A 23,289-nucleotide genomic window follows, 5' to 3' on the forward strand; every position below is an offset into this window, starting at 1 on the left:
AGATAGAGCATAGATCTCACAGAACAGGGAACTAATTGGCTCTTTTCCTTCCCTTGATGATGATTGTAGCAGCAGAGAACTTTTTCTGCTAAATAAGAAGAGGCCGGATATCTGAGTTGTGGAGAGTTAATGGAAACAATTGAGAATACATGGATTTGAACAACAAGCTAGTATTATTTTTTTTACATCTATAGTATCATGTTTGCACAATGTTTTTTAATGTGCTTTTTTTTCCCTTTAATGCTTGATATATTTTGAAGCTCTTTTAATAGCGGTATACATAGCCTGTATCTATTAGTCACCTTGGGCTGCCATAACAAATACCATACTGAGTGGTTTAAACAACATGAATTTATTTTTCATAGGTCTGCAGACCAGAAGTTACAAGATCAGGGTGCTGGTGGGGTTGGTTCCCTGGTGAGGGTTCTCTTCCTGGCTTGCAGAATTGCTTTCTAGCTGTGTCTTCACAGGGTTGGGGGGTGGGGATGGAGGGGGACCCAGTGCCTTCTCTCTCTTCCTCTTCTTCGAAGCTGCTAATCCTGTCAAGAGGATCCTACCCTGTCAAGATGATCTCATCTAACCCTAATTACCTTCCAGGGGCCCCATCTCCAAATACCATCACGGTCATGATGAAGATTAGGGCTTCAACATATGAATTTCTGGGAGACAGTTCTGTCCATAGCACCATTCATTTTTTTTTAATTTCTTTAAATTATTTTTAAATTTCAGCTTTATTGAGGTATAATTGACAAATAAAATTGTAGGATATTTAAAGTGTACATTATGGTGATTTGATATACATATACATGTACATTTTGAAAGGATTCCCCCATGTAGTTAATTGATAAATCCATCATCTCACACAGTTATCTTTTTTGGTTGTGTGTGTGTGAGAGCATTCAAGTTTTACTCTCAGCAAATTTCACTTACACTAAACAGTGTTACCAAATTCAGTCACCATGATTTACCTGAGAACCCCAGACCTTATTCTTCTTACCTTCTTATAGGTGAAAGTTTGTTTCCTTTTATCAACCTCTCCATAACTCCTCCTTCCCCCCCGACCAGTCTCTGGTAACCACCTCCTACTGTTTCCAGTTTTCTACTGTTTCCATGAATTTGACTTAATTTTTTTTCTTTTCTTTTCTTTTTTTTTTTGGTTCCACATATAAGTGATACTATGCAGTATTTGTCTGACTTCTCATTTGGCATAATACCTCAAGGCCCACCCATGTTGTTGCAAATGGCAGGATTCCGTTCCTTTTTATGACTTAATATTCCATTGTATATTTGTGTACCCCATCTTCTTTATCCATGCAACTGTTGATGGATGCTTAGGTTATTTCTTTGTTGGGAGAGGTTTTTTTTTTTTTTTTTTTTTTTTTTTTTTTTTTTGAGAGAGAGGGTACGAGTGAGCAAGGGCAGAGACAGAGGGAGAGAGAATCCCATGAGAGGCAGAGAGAGAGAGGGAGGGAGAAAACTGGGGCTCACCCAAAGTGGGGCTTGTGCTCACCTGAAGTGGGGCTTGAGCTCACCTGATGCAGGACTTGAACTCTTGGATTGTGAGATCATGACCTGAGCTGAGGTCAGATGTTTAACCAACTGAGCCACCCAGACACCCCTTTTTTTTTATTATTTATTATTCTTTTATTAGAAAGAGCAAGTGAGCAGGGGAGAGGGGCAGAGAGATTGTGAGAGAGAATCCCAAGCAGGCTACATGCCAGGCATGGAGTCTGACCAGGGGCTCGATCCCATGACCCTGGGATTATGACCTGAGCCAAAATCCAGAGCCAGACACTCAACTGACTGAGCTACCCAGGTGCCCCTGTTGGGAGGTTTTTGATTACTGATTCAATCTCCTTATTAGTAATTGTTTTGTTCAGATTTTCTATTTCTTTATGTATTGGAAGGTTGGAAGGTTGTATGTTTCTAGGAATTTATCCATTACTTTTAGATTGTCCAATTTGTTGGCATGTAATTGTTCATAATACTCTCATAATCTTTTGTATTTGTGTGATATCATTTGCAATTTCTAATTTTTTATTTGAGTCCCATCTTTTATTTTATTTTGTAAGTCTTGCTAAAGACTTACAACTTACTTGTTTTTTTTTTTTTCAGAAAACTACTTCTTAATTTCATTGATCTTTCCAATTGTTTTTTAGGTATCTATTTCATTTGTTTCTGCTATGATCTTTGTTGCTTCCTTCCTTCTACTAATTTGGGGTGTTGTTTCTTCTTTCTTTTCTAGTTTTTTGAGGTATAAAGTTAGGTTGAGATTGTTCTGTTTTCTTAAGTAGATATTTATTGCTATAAACGTCTCTCAGAACTGTTTTTGCTGCATACCATAAGTTTTGGTATGTTGTGTTTCTGTTTTATCGACTCAAGATATTTTTAAAATTTCTCTTTTAATTTCTTCTTTGACCCATGGGTTATTCAGTAGCATATTGTTTGATCTCTGTATATTTATGAATTTTTCAGTTCTCTTCTTGTAATTGATTTTTATTTTTTCTTTTATTTTATATAATTTTTAAGTTTATTTATTATAAACTTATAATAATAAATTAATTATTCTCTGAAGGGCAGAGAGAGAAGGAGAGAGAATCCCAAGCAAGCTCTGTGCTGACATCATGGAGCCTGATGCAGGGCTAGATCTCATGATTGATTATGAGCCAAAATCAAGAGTCGGACACTTAACTGATTGAGCCACCCAGGTGCCCTTGTAATTGATTTTTAGTTTCATACCATTGTGGTTGGAAAGATGCTTGATATGATTTCAGTATTCTTAAATTTATTACGACTTGTTTTGTGGTCTCACATGTGATCTCTCCTAGGGAAAGTTTCATGTGTCCCTGAGAAGCATGTGTATTCTTTTGCTTTTGGATGGAATGTTCTGTAAATGTTACATCCATTTGGTCTAACATGTAGTTTAACTCCAATGTTTCCTAATTGATTTTCTGTCTGGATGATCTATCTATTGATGAAAGTGGGGTGTTGAAGTCCTCTACTATTATTTTATTGCCATCTCTTTCTCCTTTCAGGTCTTTTAATATTTGCTTTATGTATTTAGGTCTTCCTATGTTGGATGCATAGATATTTACAAATGTTGTATCTTTTTGTTGCAATGACTCCTTTATCATTATATAATGACCTTCTTTGTCTTTTATTATAGTCTTGGGCTTAAAGTCTGTTTTACTTAATGTAAGTATAGCTACTCTTGTTTTCTTTTGGTTTCCATTTGCATGGAATATTTTTTTCCATTCCTTCACTTTCAATGTGTGTATCATTAAGCTGAAGGGAGAATTTTGTAAGCAGCTTATAGTTGGGTCTTGTTTTTTAATCCATTCCGCCACTCTGTATCTTTGATTGGATAACTTAGTCCATTTGCATTTAGAGTAATTATTGTTAGGTATGGACTAACTACTGCCATTAATTGTTTTTTGGCTCTTTGTAATTCTTTTCTTCCTTTCTTCTTGTCTTGCTCCCTTGTGATGATTTTCTGTAGTGATGTTCCTTTCTCTTTTGTGTATTCACTACAGGTTTTTGCTTTCTGGTTACCATGAAGTTTACATAAAATATCTTGTGTTTATAATAGTCTATTTTAAGCTCATAACGACTTAAGTTCAATTATATACTAAAGCTACATTTTTTTTTATATATGAAATTTATTGACAAATTGGTTTCCATACAACACCCAGTGCTCATCCCAAAAGGTGCCCTCCTCAATACCCATCACCCACCCTCCCTTCCCTCCCACCCCCCATCAACCCTCAGTTTGTTCTCAGTTTTTAACAGTCTCTTATGCTTTGGCTCTCTCCCACTCTAACCTCTTTTTTTTTTTTCCTTCCCCTCTCCCATGGGTTCCTGTTAAGTTTCTCAGGATCCACATAAGAGTGAAACCATATGGTATCTGTCTTTCTCTGTATGGCTTATTTCACTTAGCATCACACTCTCCAGTTCCATCCACGTTGCTACAAAAGGCCATATTTCATTTTTTCTCATTGCCACGTAGTATTCCATTGTGTATATAAACCACAATTTCTTTATCCATTCATCAGTTGATGGACATTTAGGCTCTTTCCATAATTTTGCTATTGTTGAGAGTGCTGCTATGAACATTGGGGTACAAGTGCCCCTATGCATCAGTACTCCTGTATCCCTTTAAAGCTACATTTTTACTCCTCCCCTCATTTTATGTTTTTGATGTCACAATTACCTGTGTATCCATTAACAAATTATTGGGGTTATGGTTATTTTTAGTACTTCTGTCTTTTACCTTTATACTAGAGTTGTAAGTGATTTATTACCTACTGCCATTACAGCACTGGAATATTCTGAATTTAATTGTATTTTACCTTTAGCAGTGAGGTTTATACCTTCATATGTTTTCATGTTACTAATTAGCATCCTTCCAGTTTAGCTTGAAGAACTCCCTTTAATATTTCTTCTAAGGCTGGTCTAGTGGTGGTGATTCCTTTTGCTTGTCCAAAAAACTCTTTATCTCTCCTTCAATTCTGAAAGATAGCTTTACCAGGTCGAGTATTCTTTGTTGGTAGTTTTTTTTTCTTTCAGCACTTTGAATATACCATGCCACTCCCTTCTGGCCTGCATAGTTTCTGTGAAAAATGTGTGGATCATCTTATGGGGGTTCTTTTATATGTAACATGTCGTTTTTCTCTAGGTGCTTTAAAGTTTGTCTTTAACTTTTGACAATTTAGTTACAAAGTGTCTCAGTGTGGGTCTCTTTCGATTCATCTTATTTGGAACTGTCTGAGTTTCCTGGGTCTGGATCATCTATTTTCCTTCTCTAGGTTAGGGTAATTATCATGATTTCTTTGAAAAAGCTTTCTGCCCCTTTCTTTCTCTCTTCTCCTTCTGGGACCCCTGTAATGTGAATATTGGTCTGCTTGATGATATCCTATAGCCCCCTCATGTTATCTTCTTTTTCATACTTTTTTCTTTTTGGATGAATTCCACTGACGTGTCTTTGAGTTTATTGATCCTCTCTTTTGCTTGATGTAGTCTGGTATTGAACCTCTATTGAATTTTTCAGTTCAGTTTTTGTATTCTTTAGCTCTGTGATTTCTCTGGTACTTATATTTTCTTTTTGTTGAAATTCTCACTTTGTTCATGCATCGTTCTCCTAACCTTGGTGAGCATATTTATGACCATTATTTTGAACTCTTTATCAGATAAATCACTGTGTTTCATTAAGGCCTATTCCTGGAATTTTATCTTGCTCTTTTGTTTGGCACATATTCCTCTGTTTGTCTGTTTTCCTTGACTCTCTGTTGGTTTCTGTGCATTAGATAAAAGAGCCATCTCTCCTAGTCTTGATGGAGCGGTGTCTTGTAAGAAATGAACCTAATTATTCAGCCTGGCCTGAGCTTTTGGTTTTCTCTCAAACCTATGTGCAAGATGCTTTCTTTGTGTTTAGTGGCTTTCAGTAGATGAGGGTGAGCCACGACCTGTAAGTGTCCCAAAGGGGAGGATCTCATCAAGAAACAGGCTGATTGAAAGCCAGACCCTTAGGCAGTAGCTTTTAAAGTATATAAATAAGCCTCTTTCAGGAAAGACTGGGGAATGGGCATTTCTGTCTGTTTCCTTTGTTCTAGGACCTGGTTTAGGAGTGTTTCTTTGTTTGCTGCAGTCCTATGGGACCAGTGAATGCAAGCCCCACTGCCCACAAGAGTCAGGTGATTGAGGGGGGCATACTCTGGGAGCAGCCACAAAACCTGGGGCACCAGATAAGCTCCTGCCAGGGGGACACTGATGACCTGGAATGGGCCAGGGAGAGAAGGTGGAGATAGTGTCCACTGGCCTTCTTGGTCTTTAGGGAGGATTGCAGTCAGCCCCTAGATGTGTGCTAAATTAGAAGCCTGAATCTTGGGCGTTGGCTTTTAAAGTATGTAAATAAGCCTCTTTGAGAAGAAGATTTGGAGAGAGGCATTTCTTCCTGCTTCCTCTGGCTGAGCCTTGGGGGACCACCCACAGTGTGTCCTCATGAGCCCGTTAAGAACTGTTTCTTTGCTATAATTTTGTGGGTCTCATGGATGCAAGCCATGTTGGCTTTCAGAGCTCCATACCATTGGCAGAATGCTTTCACCTTCACTTCCACGCCATTCAGTTCTCTATACAACCCTGGGAAGTAGTAGGAAATGTAGTTTACCTCCATTTTAAAATGAGATAAAAGACCAAAGGTTAGCAAGATCAATGTCAGCATTTGTTTTTGGTATCAATCCTGTATGTTTTAATATTATTCTAATATTTTGGTAATATTTCTTCATATTCCTTTATTAGAATATACATGCCTGACATTCCACATCGCTTGGAGGCTATTAGAGGCAACCGTACTATATGTTACGAAATGGACTGTGTTTAGGTGTCAGATTTCTCTGTATAAACATTGAGTGCACTCAGGGCCATGAGACTGTCTCTTTGCCTAAAGTCAACTACTAGTGACTGGTAGAATGAGTCCTTCGAAGTAGGTCTTTAGATTTCAAATCCAAGGCTGTGCTATATTGCACTGTTTCTCATGGGATGAAGTTTAAGAGGTGATGACTGACTTGTTTCCAGCAACCCTTTCGGAAACTGGTACAATGCAGGCTATACCAGCCCCACTAAGCTTCACACCAGAGTCCCTCTTATTTCTGTCGAACAACCTCCCGACCCACAGTCTTTTCATGGCATTTTTCACCTCTGTGTTTCTCAGGGTGTAGATCAGAGGGTTTAACATGGGTGTGATGATGGTATAAAACACAGCCACCATCTTGTCCTCAGTAAAAGTGGTGGAAGGCCTTAGGTAGATGAAGAGGCAGGGGACAAAGAACAAGATCACCACTGTGATGTGGGAAGCACATGTAGACAGGGCCTTGTGCCTCCCCTCTGACGAGCGGGTCTTAAAGGAAAGCAGGATGACGATGTAAGAGCCCATAAGAATGACAAAGCAGCTCAGTGAAATCATGCCACTGTTAGCTATCACAATGAGCCCCACCATGTATGTCTCTGTGCAAGCCAGCTTCAGTAAAGGGTGGACATCACAGAAGTAGTGGTCAATCAGGTTGGGGCCACAGAACGGCAGTTGTACAGTGAGGATGGTCTGGATGAAGGAATGCACAAACCCTCCTAACCAACAGGTTACCACCAGTAGAGAGCAGACCTTCCGGTCCATGATGGTCATATAGCGCAGAGGCTTGCAGATAGCCACGTACCTGTCATAGGCCATCACTGTGAGAATAAAGATCTCTGTGCAGCCAAACAGATGGGAGAAAAAGAGCTGGACCATACAACCAACAAAGGAGATGCTCTTGACTTTGGCTTGGGAATCAATAATCAGCTTGGGGGCTGTAACAGAGGAGTAGCAGATGTCGACAAAGGATAGGAAGCTGAGGAAGAAGTACATTGGAGAGTTGAGATTGGGACTCCTTTGAATAGTCATTATAATGAGAAAATTTCCAGTCATGAGTGTCATGTAAAAGAGTAAGAACAGAAAGAAGCATAGTTGCTGCACTTTCTCATTTTGGGAAAGACCCATGAAGATAAATTCTGTAACATTATTTTCCATGGAAACTAGGAAGCTCACAAGAGGGAACTACAGTGTGACTTTACCTATAGGAAAAAAGTATGAAAGACAATTAGATTTGGGCACATGGTACCATAACATTGTTATTTTTTAAAAAAATTATTCTCTGGGGCGCCTGGGTGGCTCAGTTGGTTGAGCATCTGACTTCAGGTCAGGTCACGATCTTGCAGTCTGTGAGTTCGAGCCTGGTATCAGGCTCTGTGCTGACAGCTCGGAGCCTGGAGCCTGCTTCAGATTCTGTGTCTCCCTCTCTCTCTGCCCCTCCCCCACTCATGCTCTGTCTCTTTGTCAAAAATAAATAAACATTAAAAAATTAAAAAAAATTATTCTCAAAATTTGTCACTTAAGGTATTGGTTTGGGTAAAGTATGTTTCTTGAAATTATCAGAGATGGGTGACTGTGTGGGAGAAGAAAGAGAGAGAGAAAGAGAAAGGAAAAAAGAAAAGTTTGACAGGCTTTAAACAGATTTAGGAATACAGTCTAGGCTCTTCTCCTGTGTCAGTAGTCCAAATTATTGTTGCTCCGGAATTTAAATTAAATCTCTCTGTTAAATTAAGCCTCCGAGTGGTAACCCTCAGTCTCTTTACTCCAGGATGCTTTTCATCCTTGTTTTAGTTGATGTATGGAATTTACAAAAATACACACACAGGGGTGCCTGGGTGGCGCAGTCGGTTAAGCGTCCAACTTCAGCCAGGTCACGATCTCGCGGTCCGTGAGTTCGAGCCCCGCGTCGGGCTCTGGGCTGATGGCTCAGAGCCTGGAGCCTGTTTCCGATTCTGTGTCTCCCTCTCTCTCTGCCCTTCCCCCGTTCATGCTCTGTCTCTCTCTGTCCCAAAAATAAATAAACGTTGGAAAAAAAAATACACACACACACACACACACACACACAAATTTGCGATCATAAGTAAGTCTTAAAATGTACACTTTGAGTCAAATCTAGGATGTAACTAGCTTTTTTTTTTATGTTTATTTTTGAGAGAGAGAGAGAGAGAGCACGAGCAGGGGAGGGGCAGAGAGAGACGGGGACAGAGGATCCAGCAGCAGGCCCCATGCTGACAGCAGTGAGCCTGATGTGGGGCTTGAATTTACAAATCGTGAGATCATGACCTGAGCCAAAGTCAGACGCTCAACTGGCTCAGCCACCAAGGAGCCCCCTAACTAGCCTTTTTATGAGACCCCTTGGCTTCCCAAATTCCTGATAGCCTGATTAGCTTTGTTGTATTTTAGATTATTCTAGGACTTCACTCTTTGTCATTTCTTGTATGTCTGAAAGTCAGGAAAAATGCATAGAGGCTTCACAGAAAGGGACTGCCACCTGCAAGATCCTCAAGACTTCAGATCCCAGTTGACATTAGTTGTTATAAAGTATGGAGAGGAAATAACTCTTGAGTAGGTTTAGATCTTTTAGATCTTAATAATAACCAACTGTGAGTTCTGGGGCAAGTTACTTAACAATGATAGAGACCCAGTTTCTCTGGTCATTGGTGTAGCCTCTACATAAACACCAGGGTCTCTTCTGCTTTAGCCTTATGTCATGGAGTTTGGGGTCATCCTTTCATTGTGTTGTGTTGTGTTGTATTGTATTTACTTACTTGTTTTTACATTAAAAATTGTTTATTTTTGAGAGAGAGAGAGAGAGAGAACACATGAGCAGGAGAGGGGCAGAGAGAGAGAAAGACACAGAATTTAAAGCAGACTCCAGGCTCTGAGGTGTCAGCACGGAGCCTGATACAAGGCTGGAACTCATGGACTGAGAGATCATGACCGGAGCCAAAGTCAGCGGCTTAACCAGCTGAGCCACCCAGATGCCACTGGGATGATCCTTTTAATACAATGAATCACTGTCACTGAATGTAGTTTCTTTGTTTCATTATCTATGTTTTCCTTTGAACCAAAAGATGTGTGAAGGTCGGGACAAGGTGTGTCTTTATTTTTGTGCAGCCTGAATGCAAATGTTCCTTTCCTTAGTTTGACCATTTAAGCCTCACTTTCTTCATCCTTCAAATAGAAATGCTACTATCCACTTCAGAGAATTATTTTCAATACCAAAGCTATCCCTGCATATAGTAAGCACTCACGGAATTATGCCCTTTCATTTTCCAGCCAGGTTGCCAGTACTTAAGACATTTTATAATGAAAAATTTCAAACGTACACAAAATGGAGATAGTTGTATTATAAGCTCTCATACATTGACCACTCAGATTAAAAAAATGATTCATGTTTTACTACATTTGGATCATCCATCCCTCTTTTTCACTTGTTTGCCAGGTATTTTAATGCAATTCCCAGTCGTCATGCCATTTCAACCTCTACATGGTTCATTATCCGTATCTCAGGAGCTTTCTTATGTGAGCACAAACGCCATGATCACATCTAACAAAATAACCAGTAGTTGCCTGATATCAACCCATTCGTGGTCTGCTGGAGCCATGTTTTGTTCTCATCGCTCCTTTATAGTGCTTAGTTGAGTGCTCACCATGCGTGCTCCATAGGCCAGGGTAGTTCACTGTGGCTGCTGTGCACCTGCGATGTGGATGGTGTGACTAAGAAACCGATGTTCCAATTTTGTTTAAATTTAAATTTAAAAAAACATAAAGCAATGTAAAGTATTTTCATGTAATAAAATTTTGGATAAGATGCGTTAAACAAAATATTATTAAAATGAATTCCACCTATTTGTTTTGCTTTTTTATGTGGCTACCGAAACATGTAAAATGACAATGTGGCTTGTATTGTGTTTCTATCACACAGTGCTGTGCTAGGGGTTAGGCTCTGGTCTAAGTGCTTAATCGTACTATCTAATTTGTTTTTTGTAATTATATGAAGTAAGTGGAACTATTCCTATTATTCACAAAAGGAATAAAAACCAGAAAAGTAAACTAACTTTATTCATAGTCGTGTAGCTAGTCACTGGTGGAACACAGATTCAACCTTGATAAATTCTCTTAGTCTATGCCACATTGTGTCATAAATGTACAATTTCCATTGGCATTATTTTAAAAATACTGATAACTCTTTTGGGATCTTCTTTATTATTTTAATATTTCTGGGATATGTATTGCTACTTTAATTAACTCCAAACAAAACTTAACCAAGATAGACACCAGTACTCTGATAAATTAGTGGAGTCCTGATGTCTGTGTTCTGGGAAGACCCATAGGCCTTACCGCCAAACAGTAGTTTCTGCTACAGCATAAGCACAGTCTCAGAAAATGGTGCAGATTGTGGAAAAGCATATTCAAACTCTGCCATTTCTCCTGCCAGAGTCTAGGACTCAGTAGGATCCTCTGTCTCACCTTCCCTCCCCTGCCACTGTCACCTGCCATGTGGTGCTGGGCCTAGACATAGATTATTCCACAGTCTGGAATGCCTCACTACCTTAAAATTTTTTTTTTTTATATTAATTTATTTTTGAGAGAGAGACAGAGTGTGAGCAGGGGAGGAACAGCGAGAGAGGGAGACACAGAATCCGAAGCAGGCTCCAGGCTCGGAGCTGTCAGCACAGAGCCCGACTCGGGGCTGGAACTCATGGACTGTGAGATCATGACCTGAGCTGAAGTCGGCCGCTTAACTGACCGAGCCACCCAGGTGCCCCTAGAATGCATCACTATCTTTCGACCTGTAGTAGGATAAGGACAGAAGCAAATGGATGAGGGTTAGGCTTCACCAAATGCTAGATTTTAGTGCCTTGACTAAATGCTGACTCACTGAAAACATTTGTCCACAGACATTTCTTGAAAGAGGTAGCTTTCTAAAAGTCTGCAGTAAAGGCATTTGCTGACCCCTTCAGATGTCCTCTGTTTCTTTCTATCATAATATTTAAAATCACTGTCTTTGGGGTACCTGGGTGGCTCAGTTGGTTAAGCGTCCAACTTCGGCTCAGGTCATGATCTCATGGTTCGTTGAGTTCGAGCCCCACGTCGGGCTCTGTGCTGACAGTTCAGAGCCTGGAGCTTGCTTCAGATTCCATGTCTCCTTCTCTCTCTGCCCCTCCCTTGCTTGTGCTGTCTTTCAAAAATAAAAAAATAAACATTAATAAAATAAAAAATAAAATCACTGTCTTTTAGACTACTTGTGTGTCTCCCCCAGTGGACTGTGTGTCACTTAAATGCAGAGTTCATTCCTATTTGTATAGGTTTTCAGAACTTGACCCTAGGCCAGGGACATATGTTAGGTATTCAGTAAACTTTGTAGGAGGAAGAGAGGGAGAGGGAGAAAGAAGATGAGAGTTACTAGTTTATGAATCCTTCTAGATGGTCTAGCTATTGTCCAGCATAGAATACTGCTTAAAAACACAAACTCTTATCAGATAGAGCTGGATTTTCAACCCCTAGGCACGCCAATACCAACTGTGTTGCTTTAACCATGTAAGGTTAGCTATTTACTTATTGTCCTCATCTCTAAAGTAGGGATAAATAGTTCCTGCCTCATAGAGTTGGTGTGAGAATTAAAATAATGCATGTAAAGCTTAGCATAGTGTCTGGTCCATTAGAAGTACTTATGAAATTTTAGTTATTGTCATTTTTATCCTGTACATTGTTAATATGGGAAATATGAAGCAAAGAAGAAAGGTGATAAAAATGATTTCACTTACCTGGAGAGTATGAAACTCTTCCTTCCCATCATTTCCTACTTCTGAGTCCTATGAATCCTCTACCTAGCTGTTAACCCCTCCAAACACCATTCCTATTCCAGTCGTCTCATATTTCTGTGGTCAGTGCATAACATATACGAGTAACATATATGTATTTCATAACATATATGAAAAAAGTAGTCTGCCATTTATTGCTTAAAATTTCTGTCTGGGTCATAAAGCAAAGTTATTTGTCTTGGAGCCTGAAGGAAACCTAAGTTTACGTTAAGTTCTTGGCAGGTGTTCAGTAAACAACAAGGACGGAGGAAGTATGATAGAAACGTGTGACTTTGGGGACCATCCTGAAGGTTAACTTACTGTCTTCCTGACATCCAGAGTTGTCTTCCAGCTTGATGTAAATTCAGGCAAAGGCTTTTTCATATCTGAATTCTATGGCTTGGGAAGGAGAAAGAAAAGCCCATGATACTCAGAGGATACTGTGTTCTGCATCACTGTTTTAAGCTATGAGCTCCCATGAGCCTTTAATTGGCTTCCCCTGTTGAAAGTTCTTACCAAAGATACAAATAACTTTACCCACTTCATCGTCCAGGTGTGGGGCCCACTTGGGAGAGGACTTTTTAGAATGAATTCCCCTGTTTTTATGGCCACTGGAGGTGGATCATCCTAGATTTCCTGTCTGATACTCATCCTTTAATCCAACAACAGTGGATTCCATTGATTAAGCACTTAGTATGTGTCTTCCATTATGATAAGCACTTTATACACATTCACAGTTTTTAGAAATTTTTTATTTTATATTTAGAGCCTCAGTTGAGTTGAAATGAAATAATCATGACTGTTGTTTGAGGTTCACTATCTCCATTTTTTAATATATGACTTCATACTTCACTGTTAATTAATTTAATGACTAAAATATCTGTAAGCCAATATATAATCCAAGTATTAAACATTATGGATAAATAGAATCTACCTGTGCATGCCCTTCTCTAGTGCATCCCATTGCCTATTCCTGAATGCCAAAAAGTTAAATATATTGTAAATTATGTGTATGTTAGTGTGTTTTAAATTTGTATTTTGAGAAGGTTGAACATTTTTTCATGACTTTAGTGATAGTTGGATAATTTTTTATATTAAGTGCCTGTTTTTTGGTCCATTTTTGGATTATCTATCTTTATTTGTAGAGGTTCATTTTATATAATCTGGATTTTTTTTGTAATCTGGGTTAAAGCCCCTTGTCATCTCTTTCTTTCTCTATCTCTATATCTCTGTCATCTCCCCTCCCAATTTTGTAACTTCCTTTTTCTCTTTAAATGATATTTTTTGATGAATAGAAGTTCTTAATTTAATGTAATCTAATTTATTGGTATTTTCTATTATGATAGTTGCTGTGGACTGAATGTTTGTGTCTTCCAAAATTCATATGTTGAAATCCTAATTTGCAAGGTGATGGCATTAGGAGATGATGAGGTCATGTGGGCAGTACCCTCATGGAAGAGACCCCAGAAAGCCACTCATCCCTTCCGCCATGCAAAGACAACAAAAAAATGCTTTCTCTGAACCAGGAAGTGAGTTCTTACTAGATACTGAATCTGAGACTTGGTTTTGGATTTCGTAGCCTCCGGAACTGTGAGAAATAAGTTTCTGTTGTTTATAACCTACCCATTTTGTGGTATTTTGTTATAGCAGCCCAAATGAAGTAAGATAATACTTTTTGGGTCTTCTTTTAAGAAATCCTCCCTATTGCAAGTTCATGAAATTATTTCCCATTAATTTCTAGATGCTTTATTGTTTTACTTTTCATATTTAGATCTAAAATCCATCTGGAATTAATTTTGGGCTATTCTGTGAGAGAGGGGCCAAGACAGATTTTTAATGTGAAAATCTAACTGAACTGAACTAACACCATTTATTATAAAGCTTGTCTTTTATCCATGGCTCTTCTGTGCACCTTTGTAATAAACCAGATGTCCACATATGCATGTTTGCCTCTGGTTGTCCGCCACTGCCTTATTGGTCCATTTGTCTATATTTGCATCAATATCTGTCTTTATAACTGTAATCTTGTAATAATTTTTGGCCATCAGTAGTGGAAGGCCACCAACTTTGATTATTTGAAGGTAGGTTAGATATCTTTGGCCTTTTGCATTTTCATGTACATTAAAAATATGCTTGTAAATTAGCACAAAAATATCTTCTGGGATTTTATTTGAGATTGCAATGAATCTATTTATAGAGTTGGGTGTATTTGGCACTTTAATGATCTTGAATGTTAAGTGGTATATCCTTTAATTTATCTAGGTCTTTGTTAATTTTTCTAAATGCTTTCTAAATGTTTTCTAATTTTCAGTGTTAGGGTCTTACAAACATTTTGAAGATTTATTTAGATTTTCTACTTTTGCCTCGGATGTGGAAAACTGGAAAGGGTGTTGTTTATAGCCTGTGAACAGGAAAAATCTAGATAAATTACGAATTCATAACTTTTGGGGGAATGTATTAAAGAGTTGAGGTTTTAGAACAACTAAATATCCTGAAATATAAACCCCTCCAAGCAGAGATGAAACACAGCACTGTTTCACTGGGGAGCATTGAAGGAAGAAATGTCAAGAGCCATATAAGTGGGTAAGAAATGTAGGCTAGCATGAGACTACAGAATGCCACAGACACAATGGAGTTCAATGAAGCACACTCGTATGATATTCTCTATAGGGGCCTTCACTGAATGCTCACGAGAAACACTGAGGACAAGGCAGTAGATTGAGGAAATCTATATTGGTGATACAAGCTTGTTTGAGGATAGCAGCTGCCACTGTGGGAAAAGCATAAAGCCTCACTCAGACCTTTCTCTCTTACAGAACAAAAGCCTTAGGTCTTGGGGAAAGAACGTTCTTGCCCCCGGGGTTCATGTGAAGATCCACTAGGGCAGGGTGAAGCATAAAAGAAAAGAATATTCTATCCTTGAGGAGGAACAGGAGAGAGGCCTGGACCCAGATCCTACGCCAATATGATTTAAGGTCTGTTCTGCCTGCAGGTAGGGCAATAAGTCTGCCAAACTAGACCCACCAAAGATGTAAGTCAAAATTCTGCTGCCATAACAAACATGGTAACAAATGATAAATGCTTTAGGTGAGCTGATCAGAAGACTTGACACAGCAAAGAAAAGAATAGTGACCTTAAAGATAGGTTAAAATAGGGGAGCCTGGCTGGCTCAGTCAGTTGAGTGCCTGACTTTGGCTCAGGCCATGATCTCATGGTTTGTGAGTTCAAGCCCTGAGTTGGGCTCTGTGCTGACAAGCTCAGAGCCTGGAGCCTGCTTCAGATTCTGTGTCTCCCTCTCTCTCTGTACCTCCCCTACTTATGCTCTCTCCTTCTCTCTCTCAAAAATAAATAAACATTAAAAAAATAAAAAAAATAGGTTACTATAAATTACCAAACTGAAACATAAGCAGAAAAAAAGAGCAGGAACCCGTCCCCACCAAGTACAGAGTATGCAGGATCTCTAGGACAATATAAAAAAATTAACATTGGCATAACTGGAATCCTAAAGAGAAAACGGGGCAAAAGAAATATTTGAAGAAACAGTGACTGAGAATTTCCAAAAATAATGAAATATATCAAACTATATATCTAAAAGTCTTGGAAAAGTTGAGCAGGAAAAACAACAACAACGAAAGAAATGAAAAAACCCTATGCTGACACATCATATTCCATCTGCTGAAAATAAAAGACAATGAGAAAATCTTGAAGGCATACAGTGGAAAGAAGAAATATAAAAAGATATGAATTACAGCAGACTTCTCATCAGGAACTATATATGATAAGAGACAATAGAGTAACATCTTTAATAGAGTGGTGTCTTTAAGTATTTGGAAAAAAAACCTCTGTCAACTCATAATTTTATACAAATGAAAATATTTTTCAAAATGGAAGTAAAAAAAAAAAAGATTTTTATTGCCAATCCAAAACTGAATTCATACTAGAAGACCTGCACTACAAGAATATTAGTTTTTTAGGCAGATAAGAATATTATATTTGATTGAAAGTTGGATATATACACAGAAGTGAAGAACTTCAGAATGGTTAAAGGGTAAATACAAAGGAGTATGTTTTTCTTATTTTATTTGCTCTTAAAATCAGTGATTTTTATTTTTTTATTTTTTCAAGTTTATTTATTTTGAGAGAGAGAGAGAATGCATGCAGGCACAAGCAGGGGAGGGGCAGAGAGAGAGAGGGAGAGAGAGAATCCCAAGTAGGCTCTGCACTGACAGTGTGGGGCTCAATCCCATGAACCATGAGATCATAACCTGAACCGAACTTGAGCCACCCAGCATACCAAAATAAGTTATTTAAAAATTAAAAAAAAATTTTATTTTGAGAGAGACAGAGAGAGTGTGAGCAGGGGAGGGGCAGAGAGAGAGAGAGAGAGAGAGAGAGAGAGAGAATGAGAATGAGAATCCCGGGCTCCACACAGTCAGTGTACAGAGCTGACACAGGGCTCGAACTCACAAAACCATCAGATCATGACCTGAATCAAAGTTGATCACTTAACTGAGTCATCCAGATGCCCTAATAAGTGATTTTTAAAGCAAAAGTAGTAGCAATACATTCTGGGTTTGTAGTATATGTAGAAGTAAATTATATGAAAACATCATAAGAAGTGGGAGGCAGGAATTGGAAGTATACTGTTTTTTGGTTCTTAGAGTCTATGAAGTTGCATAAAAGTATTTCAAGGTAGATGATGAACGGAAGATATAATATGTTATATAATATAGTCTCTATTATATATACATATATGTATATACTAAAATATGTATATATGTATATACTAAAATATTTTAAAAAGAAGTACAAATCTATAGTGAGGTGAAATGGAATAACAAAAAATAAACTAATTCAAAATTAGAAGGAGAATGAGGAAAAAGGGAACAAAAACAATGGAACGTAAAGAATTGGAAAGGTGTTTGGATTGAATCAAACCAAGGGGCAGGTGCCTGGGTGGTGCAGTCGGTTAAGCATCCGACTGAATCTTAGCTTAGGTCATGATCTCATAGTTTGTGAGTTTGAGCCCCACATCGGGCTCTATGTTGATGGTGTGGAGGCTGCTTAACAGTCTGTCTCTCCTTCTCTCTGCCCCTCCCCAGCTGTGCTCCCCCTGTCTCTCAAAATAAATAAATAAACTTAAAAAATTAAAAAAAAGAAGTCAAACCAGTCAATACTTACATTAAATGTAAATTATCTAAACACTAATTTAAAAATATTCAAATTATATAAAATACCAACCCCAAATTTATCCTACCTGTAAGGCATTATTTAAATATGAAGACATACATAGATTAGGAGTAAAATGGAACAAGATATATAATAAATGCCCTAAGCAATGAAAGCTAGAGCAACTCTATTGATATCAGACAAAGTAGACTTTAGTACAAGGAATATTACCAGAGATAAAGAGGTGACAGATGGATCAATTTGCCAAAAAGACATAATAATCCTAATAGTATTTGCATCTAACAACAAAGTCTTGAAACTACATGAAAAAGAAACACCTAACAGAACTGACTGTCCTTTTTTTTTTTTTTAAAACATTTACTTATTTTTGAGAGACAGAGACACAGCACAAGTGGGGGAGGGTCGGAGAGAGAGGGAAACACAGAATCTGAAGTAGGCTCCAGGCTCTGAGCTGTCAGCACAGAGACTGATGCGAGGCTCGAACCCACGAACTTTGAGATTATGACCTGAACTGAAGTCGATGCTTTAACCCACTGAGCCACCCAGACGCCCCCTGACTGTCCTTCTATTGAAGTTTTCTCAGTCATCTTTTGGTTGGATGAAACTCCTTATGTAGTAGATTTTTCAGAAAGGGTGCTTATGTACATACAGTATTTACTGAGTTACTATATGATCAAAACTTTAGTTTATTAAAGGACAGCTTGGCTAGGTATAATATTCTAGTTTATACTTTCTTAACATTCTTGAAAATGCTGCTACACAGTTGCCTTGCTTTATAGTGTTTTTGGGAATTTGCATGCCACAAGAATTCTTCTGTTTTTGTAAGTTATTTTATAATTTTGCCTAGAGTTCCTGAGGATTTCTTTCTTAAAAAAATTTTTTTTTAACATTTATTTATTTTTTGAGACAGAGAGAGGCAGAGCATGAATAGGGGAGGGTCATAGAGAGAGGAAGACACAGAATCTGAAACAAGCTCCAGACACAAAGCCTGACGTAGGGCTCAAACTCACGGACTGCGAGATCATGACCTGAGCCAAAGTCAGACACTCAATTGACTGAGCCACCCAGGTGCCCCCTTTCTTTATCTTTAATGTCTAATAGTTTTATTAGAATACATATCAGGGTTGGTTGTTCCGTGTTAATCTTTCCTGGTACCCAGTGGATCCTTTAAATGTGTGGATTCAGGATTTTTTTTTTAAGTTTATTTGTTTATTTTGAAAGAGAGGAGAGAGAGCATGTGAGCAGGGGAGTGGCAGAGAAAGAGGGAGAGAGAGAATCCCAAGCACTGTCAGCACAGCGCCTGCTGTGGGACTCAAACCCACAAACTGTGAGATCATGAGCTGAGTTGCAGTCAAGAGTCAGATGCTTAACCGACTGAGCCACCCAGGTGCCTCAAGATTTAGGTGTTTTTAAATTGAGGAAATATTTTTTGGATTATAGTTTTAAATATTGGCTCTATTCTATTGTTTTGATTTTTTTTTAAGGACATCAATTATATTAGGTCTCCTTGGTCTAACTTCTATTTCACCTCTTTCTTTTCGCCCTTTTAAATGTCATTTTATTTCCTTTGATTATCTGATTTACTTTCATGCTGTTTATTATATTTTAATTTGAATATTCTCCCTTTGGTACTTTAATTTTCATTGCTGACAAAAGTTTTTTGGCTTTTCTTTTTTCTTGAGTTTAATCAACTCTCATTTCACCCCTTCCTCATTTTAAAAACTTTTTTTTTGTTCTTAGATTTTATATTTCTAATTCAGCATTTTATTTTCATATACTTAAATGTTTGTTATGTCTTTAGCTTTCCTCTCTCAGAGCATAATTGCTCGGTGTTTATAACTTCTCAAAGTTCTCCAGCTGAATTAATTGCAAAATATCTTGAACCTTTTCCTAGCTCACAAATTTTTGGTAAAGTTTTACACTAGAGACAATAAATTCCGTGGGGAATGTGGCTCTTGATCACACTGTGAGGCTCAATTTATTTTAAATAGTTTAAGCATCTCAATATTGAAAAACAATCTTTGGTCTTCTAGTGAGTGTGAGTGGCTTTTCTAAACTAAAAAATAGCACCTAAAACTCATTGGCTAGCTCTTTTCTGTACCTGTTTTTTTTTCTAGTTTATAGTTTCTAAATAGATGATCTAAAGACCGACTATGGGGATGATTCCCTGAATCCTTCCCTTTGTGATTTACCTGCATCACCACAGGCTGTTCATTTTCTAAAAGATCATAGAACCCGTGGAATTTTGTTGTGTGGAAGCAAGATTGGCACTGTTAATTGGCAATCGCAATCACAAAATCAAAGTCACTAGAAGGGAATTCATTGTCATGGAAACAGTGCCTCAGCAACTTGACCAGTCACTAGCTGAGTGACTCAGAAGTCAGTTAAACTCTCTGACTCTTCGCTGCCTCATCTGTCAACTAAGGAGATGGGATTCATGGTCTTTAAATTGCCTTTCAGCTCTAAAGTTTCCTCAGTTTCGCCTAATGTCTTAGCTGTGATAAAGTGGCTCAGCCCACTGGGGGCCTTCCATGTGGAGGAAGGAACCTGTGGAACAGGTTTGTTGTGAAGAGAGCTTCCTGTGTTCCGGGGCACACCACGTCAGTCTCCTCAGCCCTTTGAGTGACATCCCTTTGAGTGATGGGCTCTTGCAACAGATGGAGAAATTGCTCCTGATTCTAAGGAGGAGAACCTTTATGTTCAAGTCTTTGCTGTAAAACTGAACATTACTCAAACAAGGTAGGTAATGCCATACCCAGGAGGATGTCTCAGGTTGACTGAATGTGGAGACTTTGATAGGCTCCAGATCACAGTGTGATGTAGAATGAGTCACTTTTCCTCCCTGAGCCTCAGTTTCTGCCCCTGTATAAAGGAGGGGCCTGAACAGAATGTGCCCTAAAGTTCTCCTTGACGTTCACATTCTGGGATTCCATCAAGTACCACTTGGGGTCTGGAGTGAGTTGTGGGAAGGAGGCCCTTGTGATGTGACTTTGAGTTCATTGCAGTAGGTCTTCCAGGCTCTCTATCACTTGTTATTTTGTCCTCGTCATTCAGACTGTATTTGGGAGGATAAAGTTGTACCTAGTTAGGGTCTAGAACATCATTTACCTACCTAGGTTTACATGTAATCCATGAGTTACCTTCTAATCCATGATCCTAGGATGAGGGTTTTATCTGGGGAAGTGCTGGAGGAGGTAATTTGTTGCCGACTGTCTTTCTTTCGGGCAAGGGGAATGAGAAAGCAGAGAGAAATGTAAATAAATACCAGGAAGGGCGAGCTGATAATAGCTACTAGTTATTGAGAGCTTCCTGTTTGCCAGGCAGCCCTCTTGCCACAACCGTGTCAGATATGAATTGTTACCCTATTCCAAGAAAATAAAAAAATCTGTTCCCAGAGACACATGATGTGATCGAGCTCAGCATCGGCAGCCACCTGCAGTGCTTGTTCCCACAATCCCTACCTAAGACCAGCCCCTGAGGAGAGAGAAGGGTGGCTCAGCAGGTGTTCTCGTTTTGTTTTCTCCAGTCCCTTAGAGGTCCGTGAACCTGGAAATGTTCCCTCCACTAAAAAGGCGGGTCACTTCTGACCTGTGATTCATCACTTCCATGCCTCACAATGATGCCATGAGCTCATCTGATACAATTGTCTTACATTTCCCTAATGAATTTTTTGTTTGTATTTTAAAATATATATCATGTGGTCCTAAATGGTAATCTCCTCAACGTATAGACTCAGATGTTATATGTACAGGAGTGTGTCAGAGATTTGGTCTCTTAAGTGAGAATTGGGCAATTCATGTCCAAGCAGCACTGCATAAAACAAAGAGCAACTAATGCCTTCTATGGAACGTAATTCATGGAAAATAATCTAGGAGGTAGAAGTAATAACTTTTAAAAAAATTTTTAACATTTATTTATTGTTGAGAGACAGAGACAGAGTGTGAGCAGGGAAGGGGCAGAGAGAGGGGGAGACACAGTATCTGAAGCAAGCTCCAGGCTCTGGGATGTCCACACAGAGCCTGATGTGGGGCTCGAACTCATGAACTGTAAGATCATGACCTGAGCTGAAGTCAGATGCTTAACCGACTGAGCCACCCAGGTGCCCCAGTAATATTTTAATAGCAAAGTTGTGATATGTGTGTCTTTGATCTTGTGCAGTAAAATGTAAATGTCTGTTTCCAAAATAGAAATGATCTACATTATTCACAACTTTATATGTTTGATGAAAAAGAGTCACACCTGTGTTGTATGAGGTCAAGATAGACTGAAAGGAAAATGTAGACAGCATTAAATAACCTACTCTTTCTTATCAATTCTACTGGTTAATCAACTTACCAATCAAAACTCTACATATATAGTGAGCACCATCTGTAAGGTTGACACTTAGGTGCCGTGTGGGTTTCAGGAGTAATAAACTGAAGACAAATAGGCAACATGAAACCACAATAAGCAATAAAAGTCTCTATAAAAATCAAATGTAATAAATTGTATGGTTCTAACTGTAGGTGGTAGAGAATTTCTTCTTCTTTTCCTTCTTCCTTTTTTTTTTTTTTTAAAGTATGCTTCATGCCCAGTGCAGAACCCAGTGTGGGGCTTGATCTCACCACCCTGAGATCAAGACCTGAGCTGCGATTGAGTTGGATGCTTAACTGACTGAACCACCCAGGTGCCTTGAGAATCTCTTCATTTTTTTTTTTTTTAATTTTTTTTTTTTCAACGTTTATTTATTTTTGGGACAGAGAGAGACAGAGCATGAACGGGGGAGGGGCAGAGTGAGAGGGAGACACAGAATCGGAAACAGGCTCCAGGCTCTGAGCGATCAGCCCAGAGCCCGATGCGGGGCTCGAACTCACGGACCGCGAGATCGTGACCTGGCTGAAGTCGGACGCTCAACCGAATGCGCCACCCAGGCGCCCCAAGAGAATCTCTTCATTTTTAAATTCAACTCCGTGAACATTTACTGAGTACTTACTGTGTATTTGGTTCTGAAGATTCAGACATGAACAAGCTCCGCTTATTAAGGGAGACAGATACTGGGGCGCCTGGGTGGCGCAGTCGGTTAGGCGTCCGACTTCAGCCAGGTCACGATCTCGCGGTCCGTGAGTTCGAGCCCCGCGTCGGGCTCTGGGCTAATGGCTCGGAGCCTGGAGCCTGTTTCCGGTTCTGTGTCTCCCTCTCTCTCTGCCCCTCCCCCGTTCATGCTCTGTCTCTCTCTCTCTCCCAAAAATAAATAAACATTGGAAAAAAAAATTAAAAAAAAAAAAGGGAGACAGATACTGAAACAGTAATTATGATAAAAATTGGTAAGTATTCCAGCAGAAAGATGTAAAAAACAAACAAACAAACAAACACAGAAGTGTTAGCTAGAGGGGAATGATGAATGGTTTTGATCTGAGCATTAAAGCAAGAATAACCTTGGGGCGCCTGGTTGGCTCAGTCTTTGGAGCATGGTTGGGTTCAAGCCCCAACTCAATGCCAAGTAGAGATTGTAGAGATTACTTAAAAATGAAATCTTAAAAAAAAAAATAAAATGAGAGTAAACAGTTAGAAAGCTGAGGTGTGCATGCCACACAAAATGTAAAGAGCATACGTGCAAAGAGCAAGTTTGGGAGAAAGATGTCTATTTGTGACTGGCTGGAAAGCGGGCTCTGGGAGCAGTGGCAGCAGGGAAACTAGAGAATGGGCTCCAGTTCGTACATGCCATGCAAATACTATTGGACTTAGCCTTGTAGGCAGGGGGACCATGTCACTGATTTCAGGTCACTGCATGATGTGTTCAGATTTGCATTTAGAAGTGTAACAACAATAATAAAGATAGCTTATATTTATTGAGGGCTTGCTATGAACTCGGTGCCACATGCCTTATTGCACTGAACAGACAGATTGCTTAAA

The 23,289-nt window shown here is 39.0% G+C and overlaps 2 protein-coding genes across 4 annotated transcripts in view; one reads left to right on the plus strand and one right to left on the minus strand.

The window, feature by feature from the left end:
* LOC125146965 (olfactory receptor 4B1-like) overlaps positions 1-23,289 on the plus strand; it is a 53,468-nt gene that overhangs the window by 5,805 nt on the left and 24,374 nt on the right. Inside the window, exons 1-2 of one of the 3 annotated variants that reach the window (XM_047823906.1) lie at positions 13,426-13,736; positions 19,858-20,136. The exons of 1 other annotated variant lie outside the window; for it this stretch is intronic. The gene's annotated coding sequence lies outside the window, so the exon portion shown is untranslated. Of the gene's footprint in view, positions 1-13,425; positions 13,737-19,857; positions 20,137-23,289 lie in introns of those variants that run through there. One more of the 3 variants, XM_047823904.1, reaches the window with a different exon arrangement.
* On the minus strand, positions 6,518-7,679 carry LOC125146963 (olfactory receptor 4S2-like). The gene has a single exon (XM_047823902.1). It carries the CDS (start codon positions 7,556-7,558, stop codon positions 6,542-6,544), a length of 1,017 nt encoding a protein of 338 aa, XP_047679858.1. The 5' UTR covers positions 7,559-7,679; the 3' UTR covers positions 6,518-6,541.

This window comes from Prionailurus viverrinus, chromosome D1 (genome assembly GCF_022837055.1).
Source record: "Prionailurus viverrinus isolate Anna chromosome D1, UM_Priviv_1.0, whole genome shotgun sequence".
Classification (NCBI taxonomy): domain Eukaryota; kingdom Metazoa; phylum Chordata; class Mammalia; order Carnivora; family Felidae; genus Prionailurus; species Prionailurus viverrinus.

Excerpts from the sequence above, each read along its gene's own strand:
- LOC125146963 (XM_047823902.1), bottom strand. The coding sequence starts at position 7,558 with ATGGAAAATAATGTTACAGAATTTATCTTCATGGGTCTTTCCCAAAAT.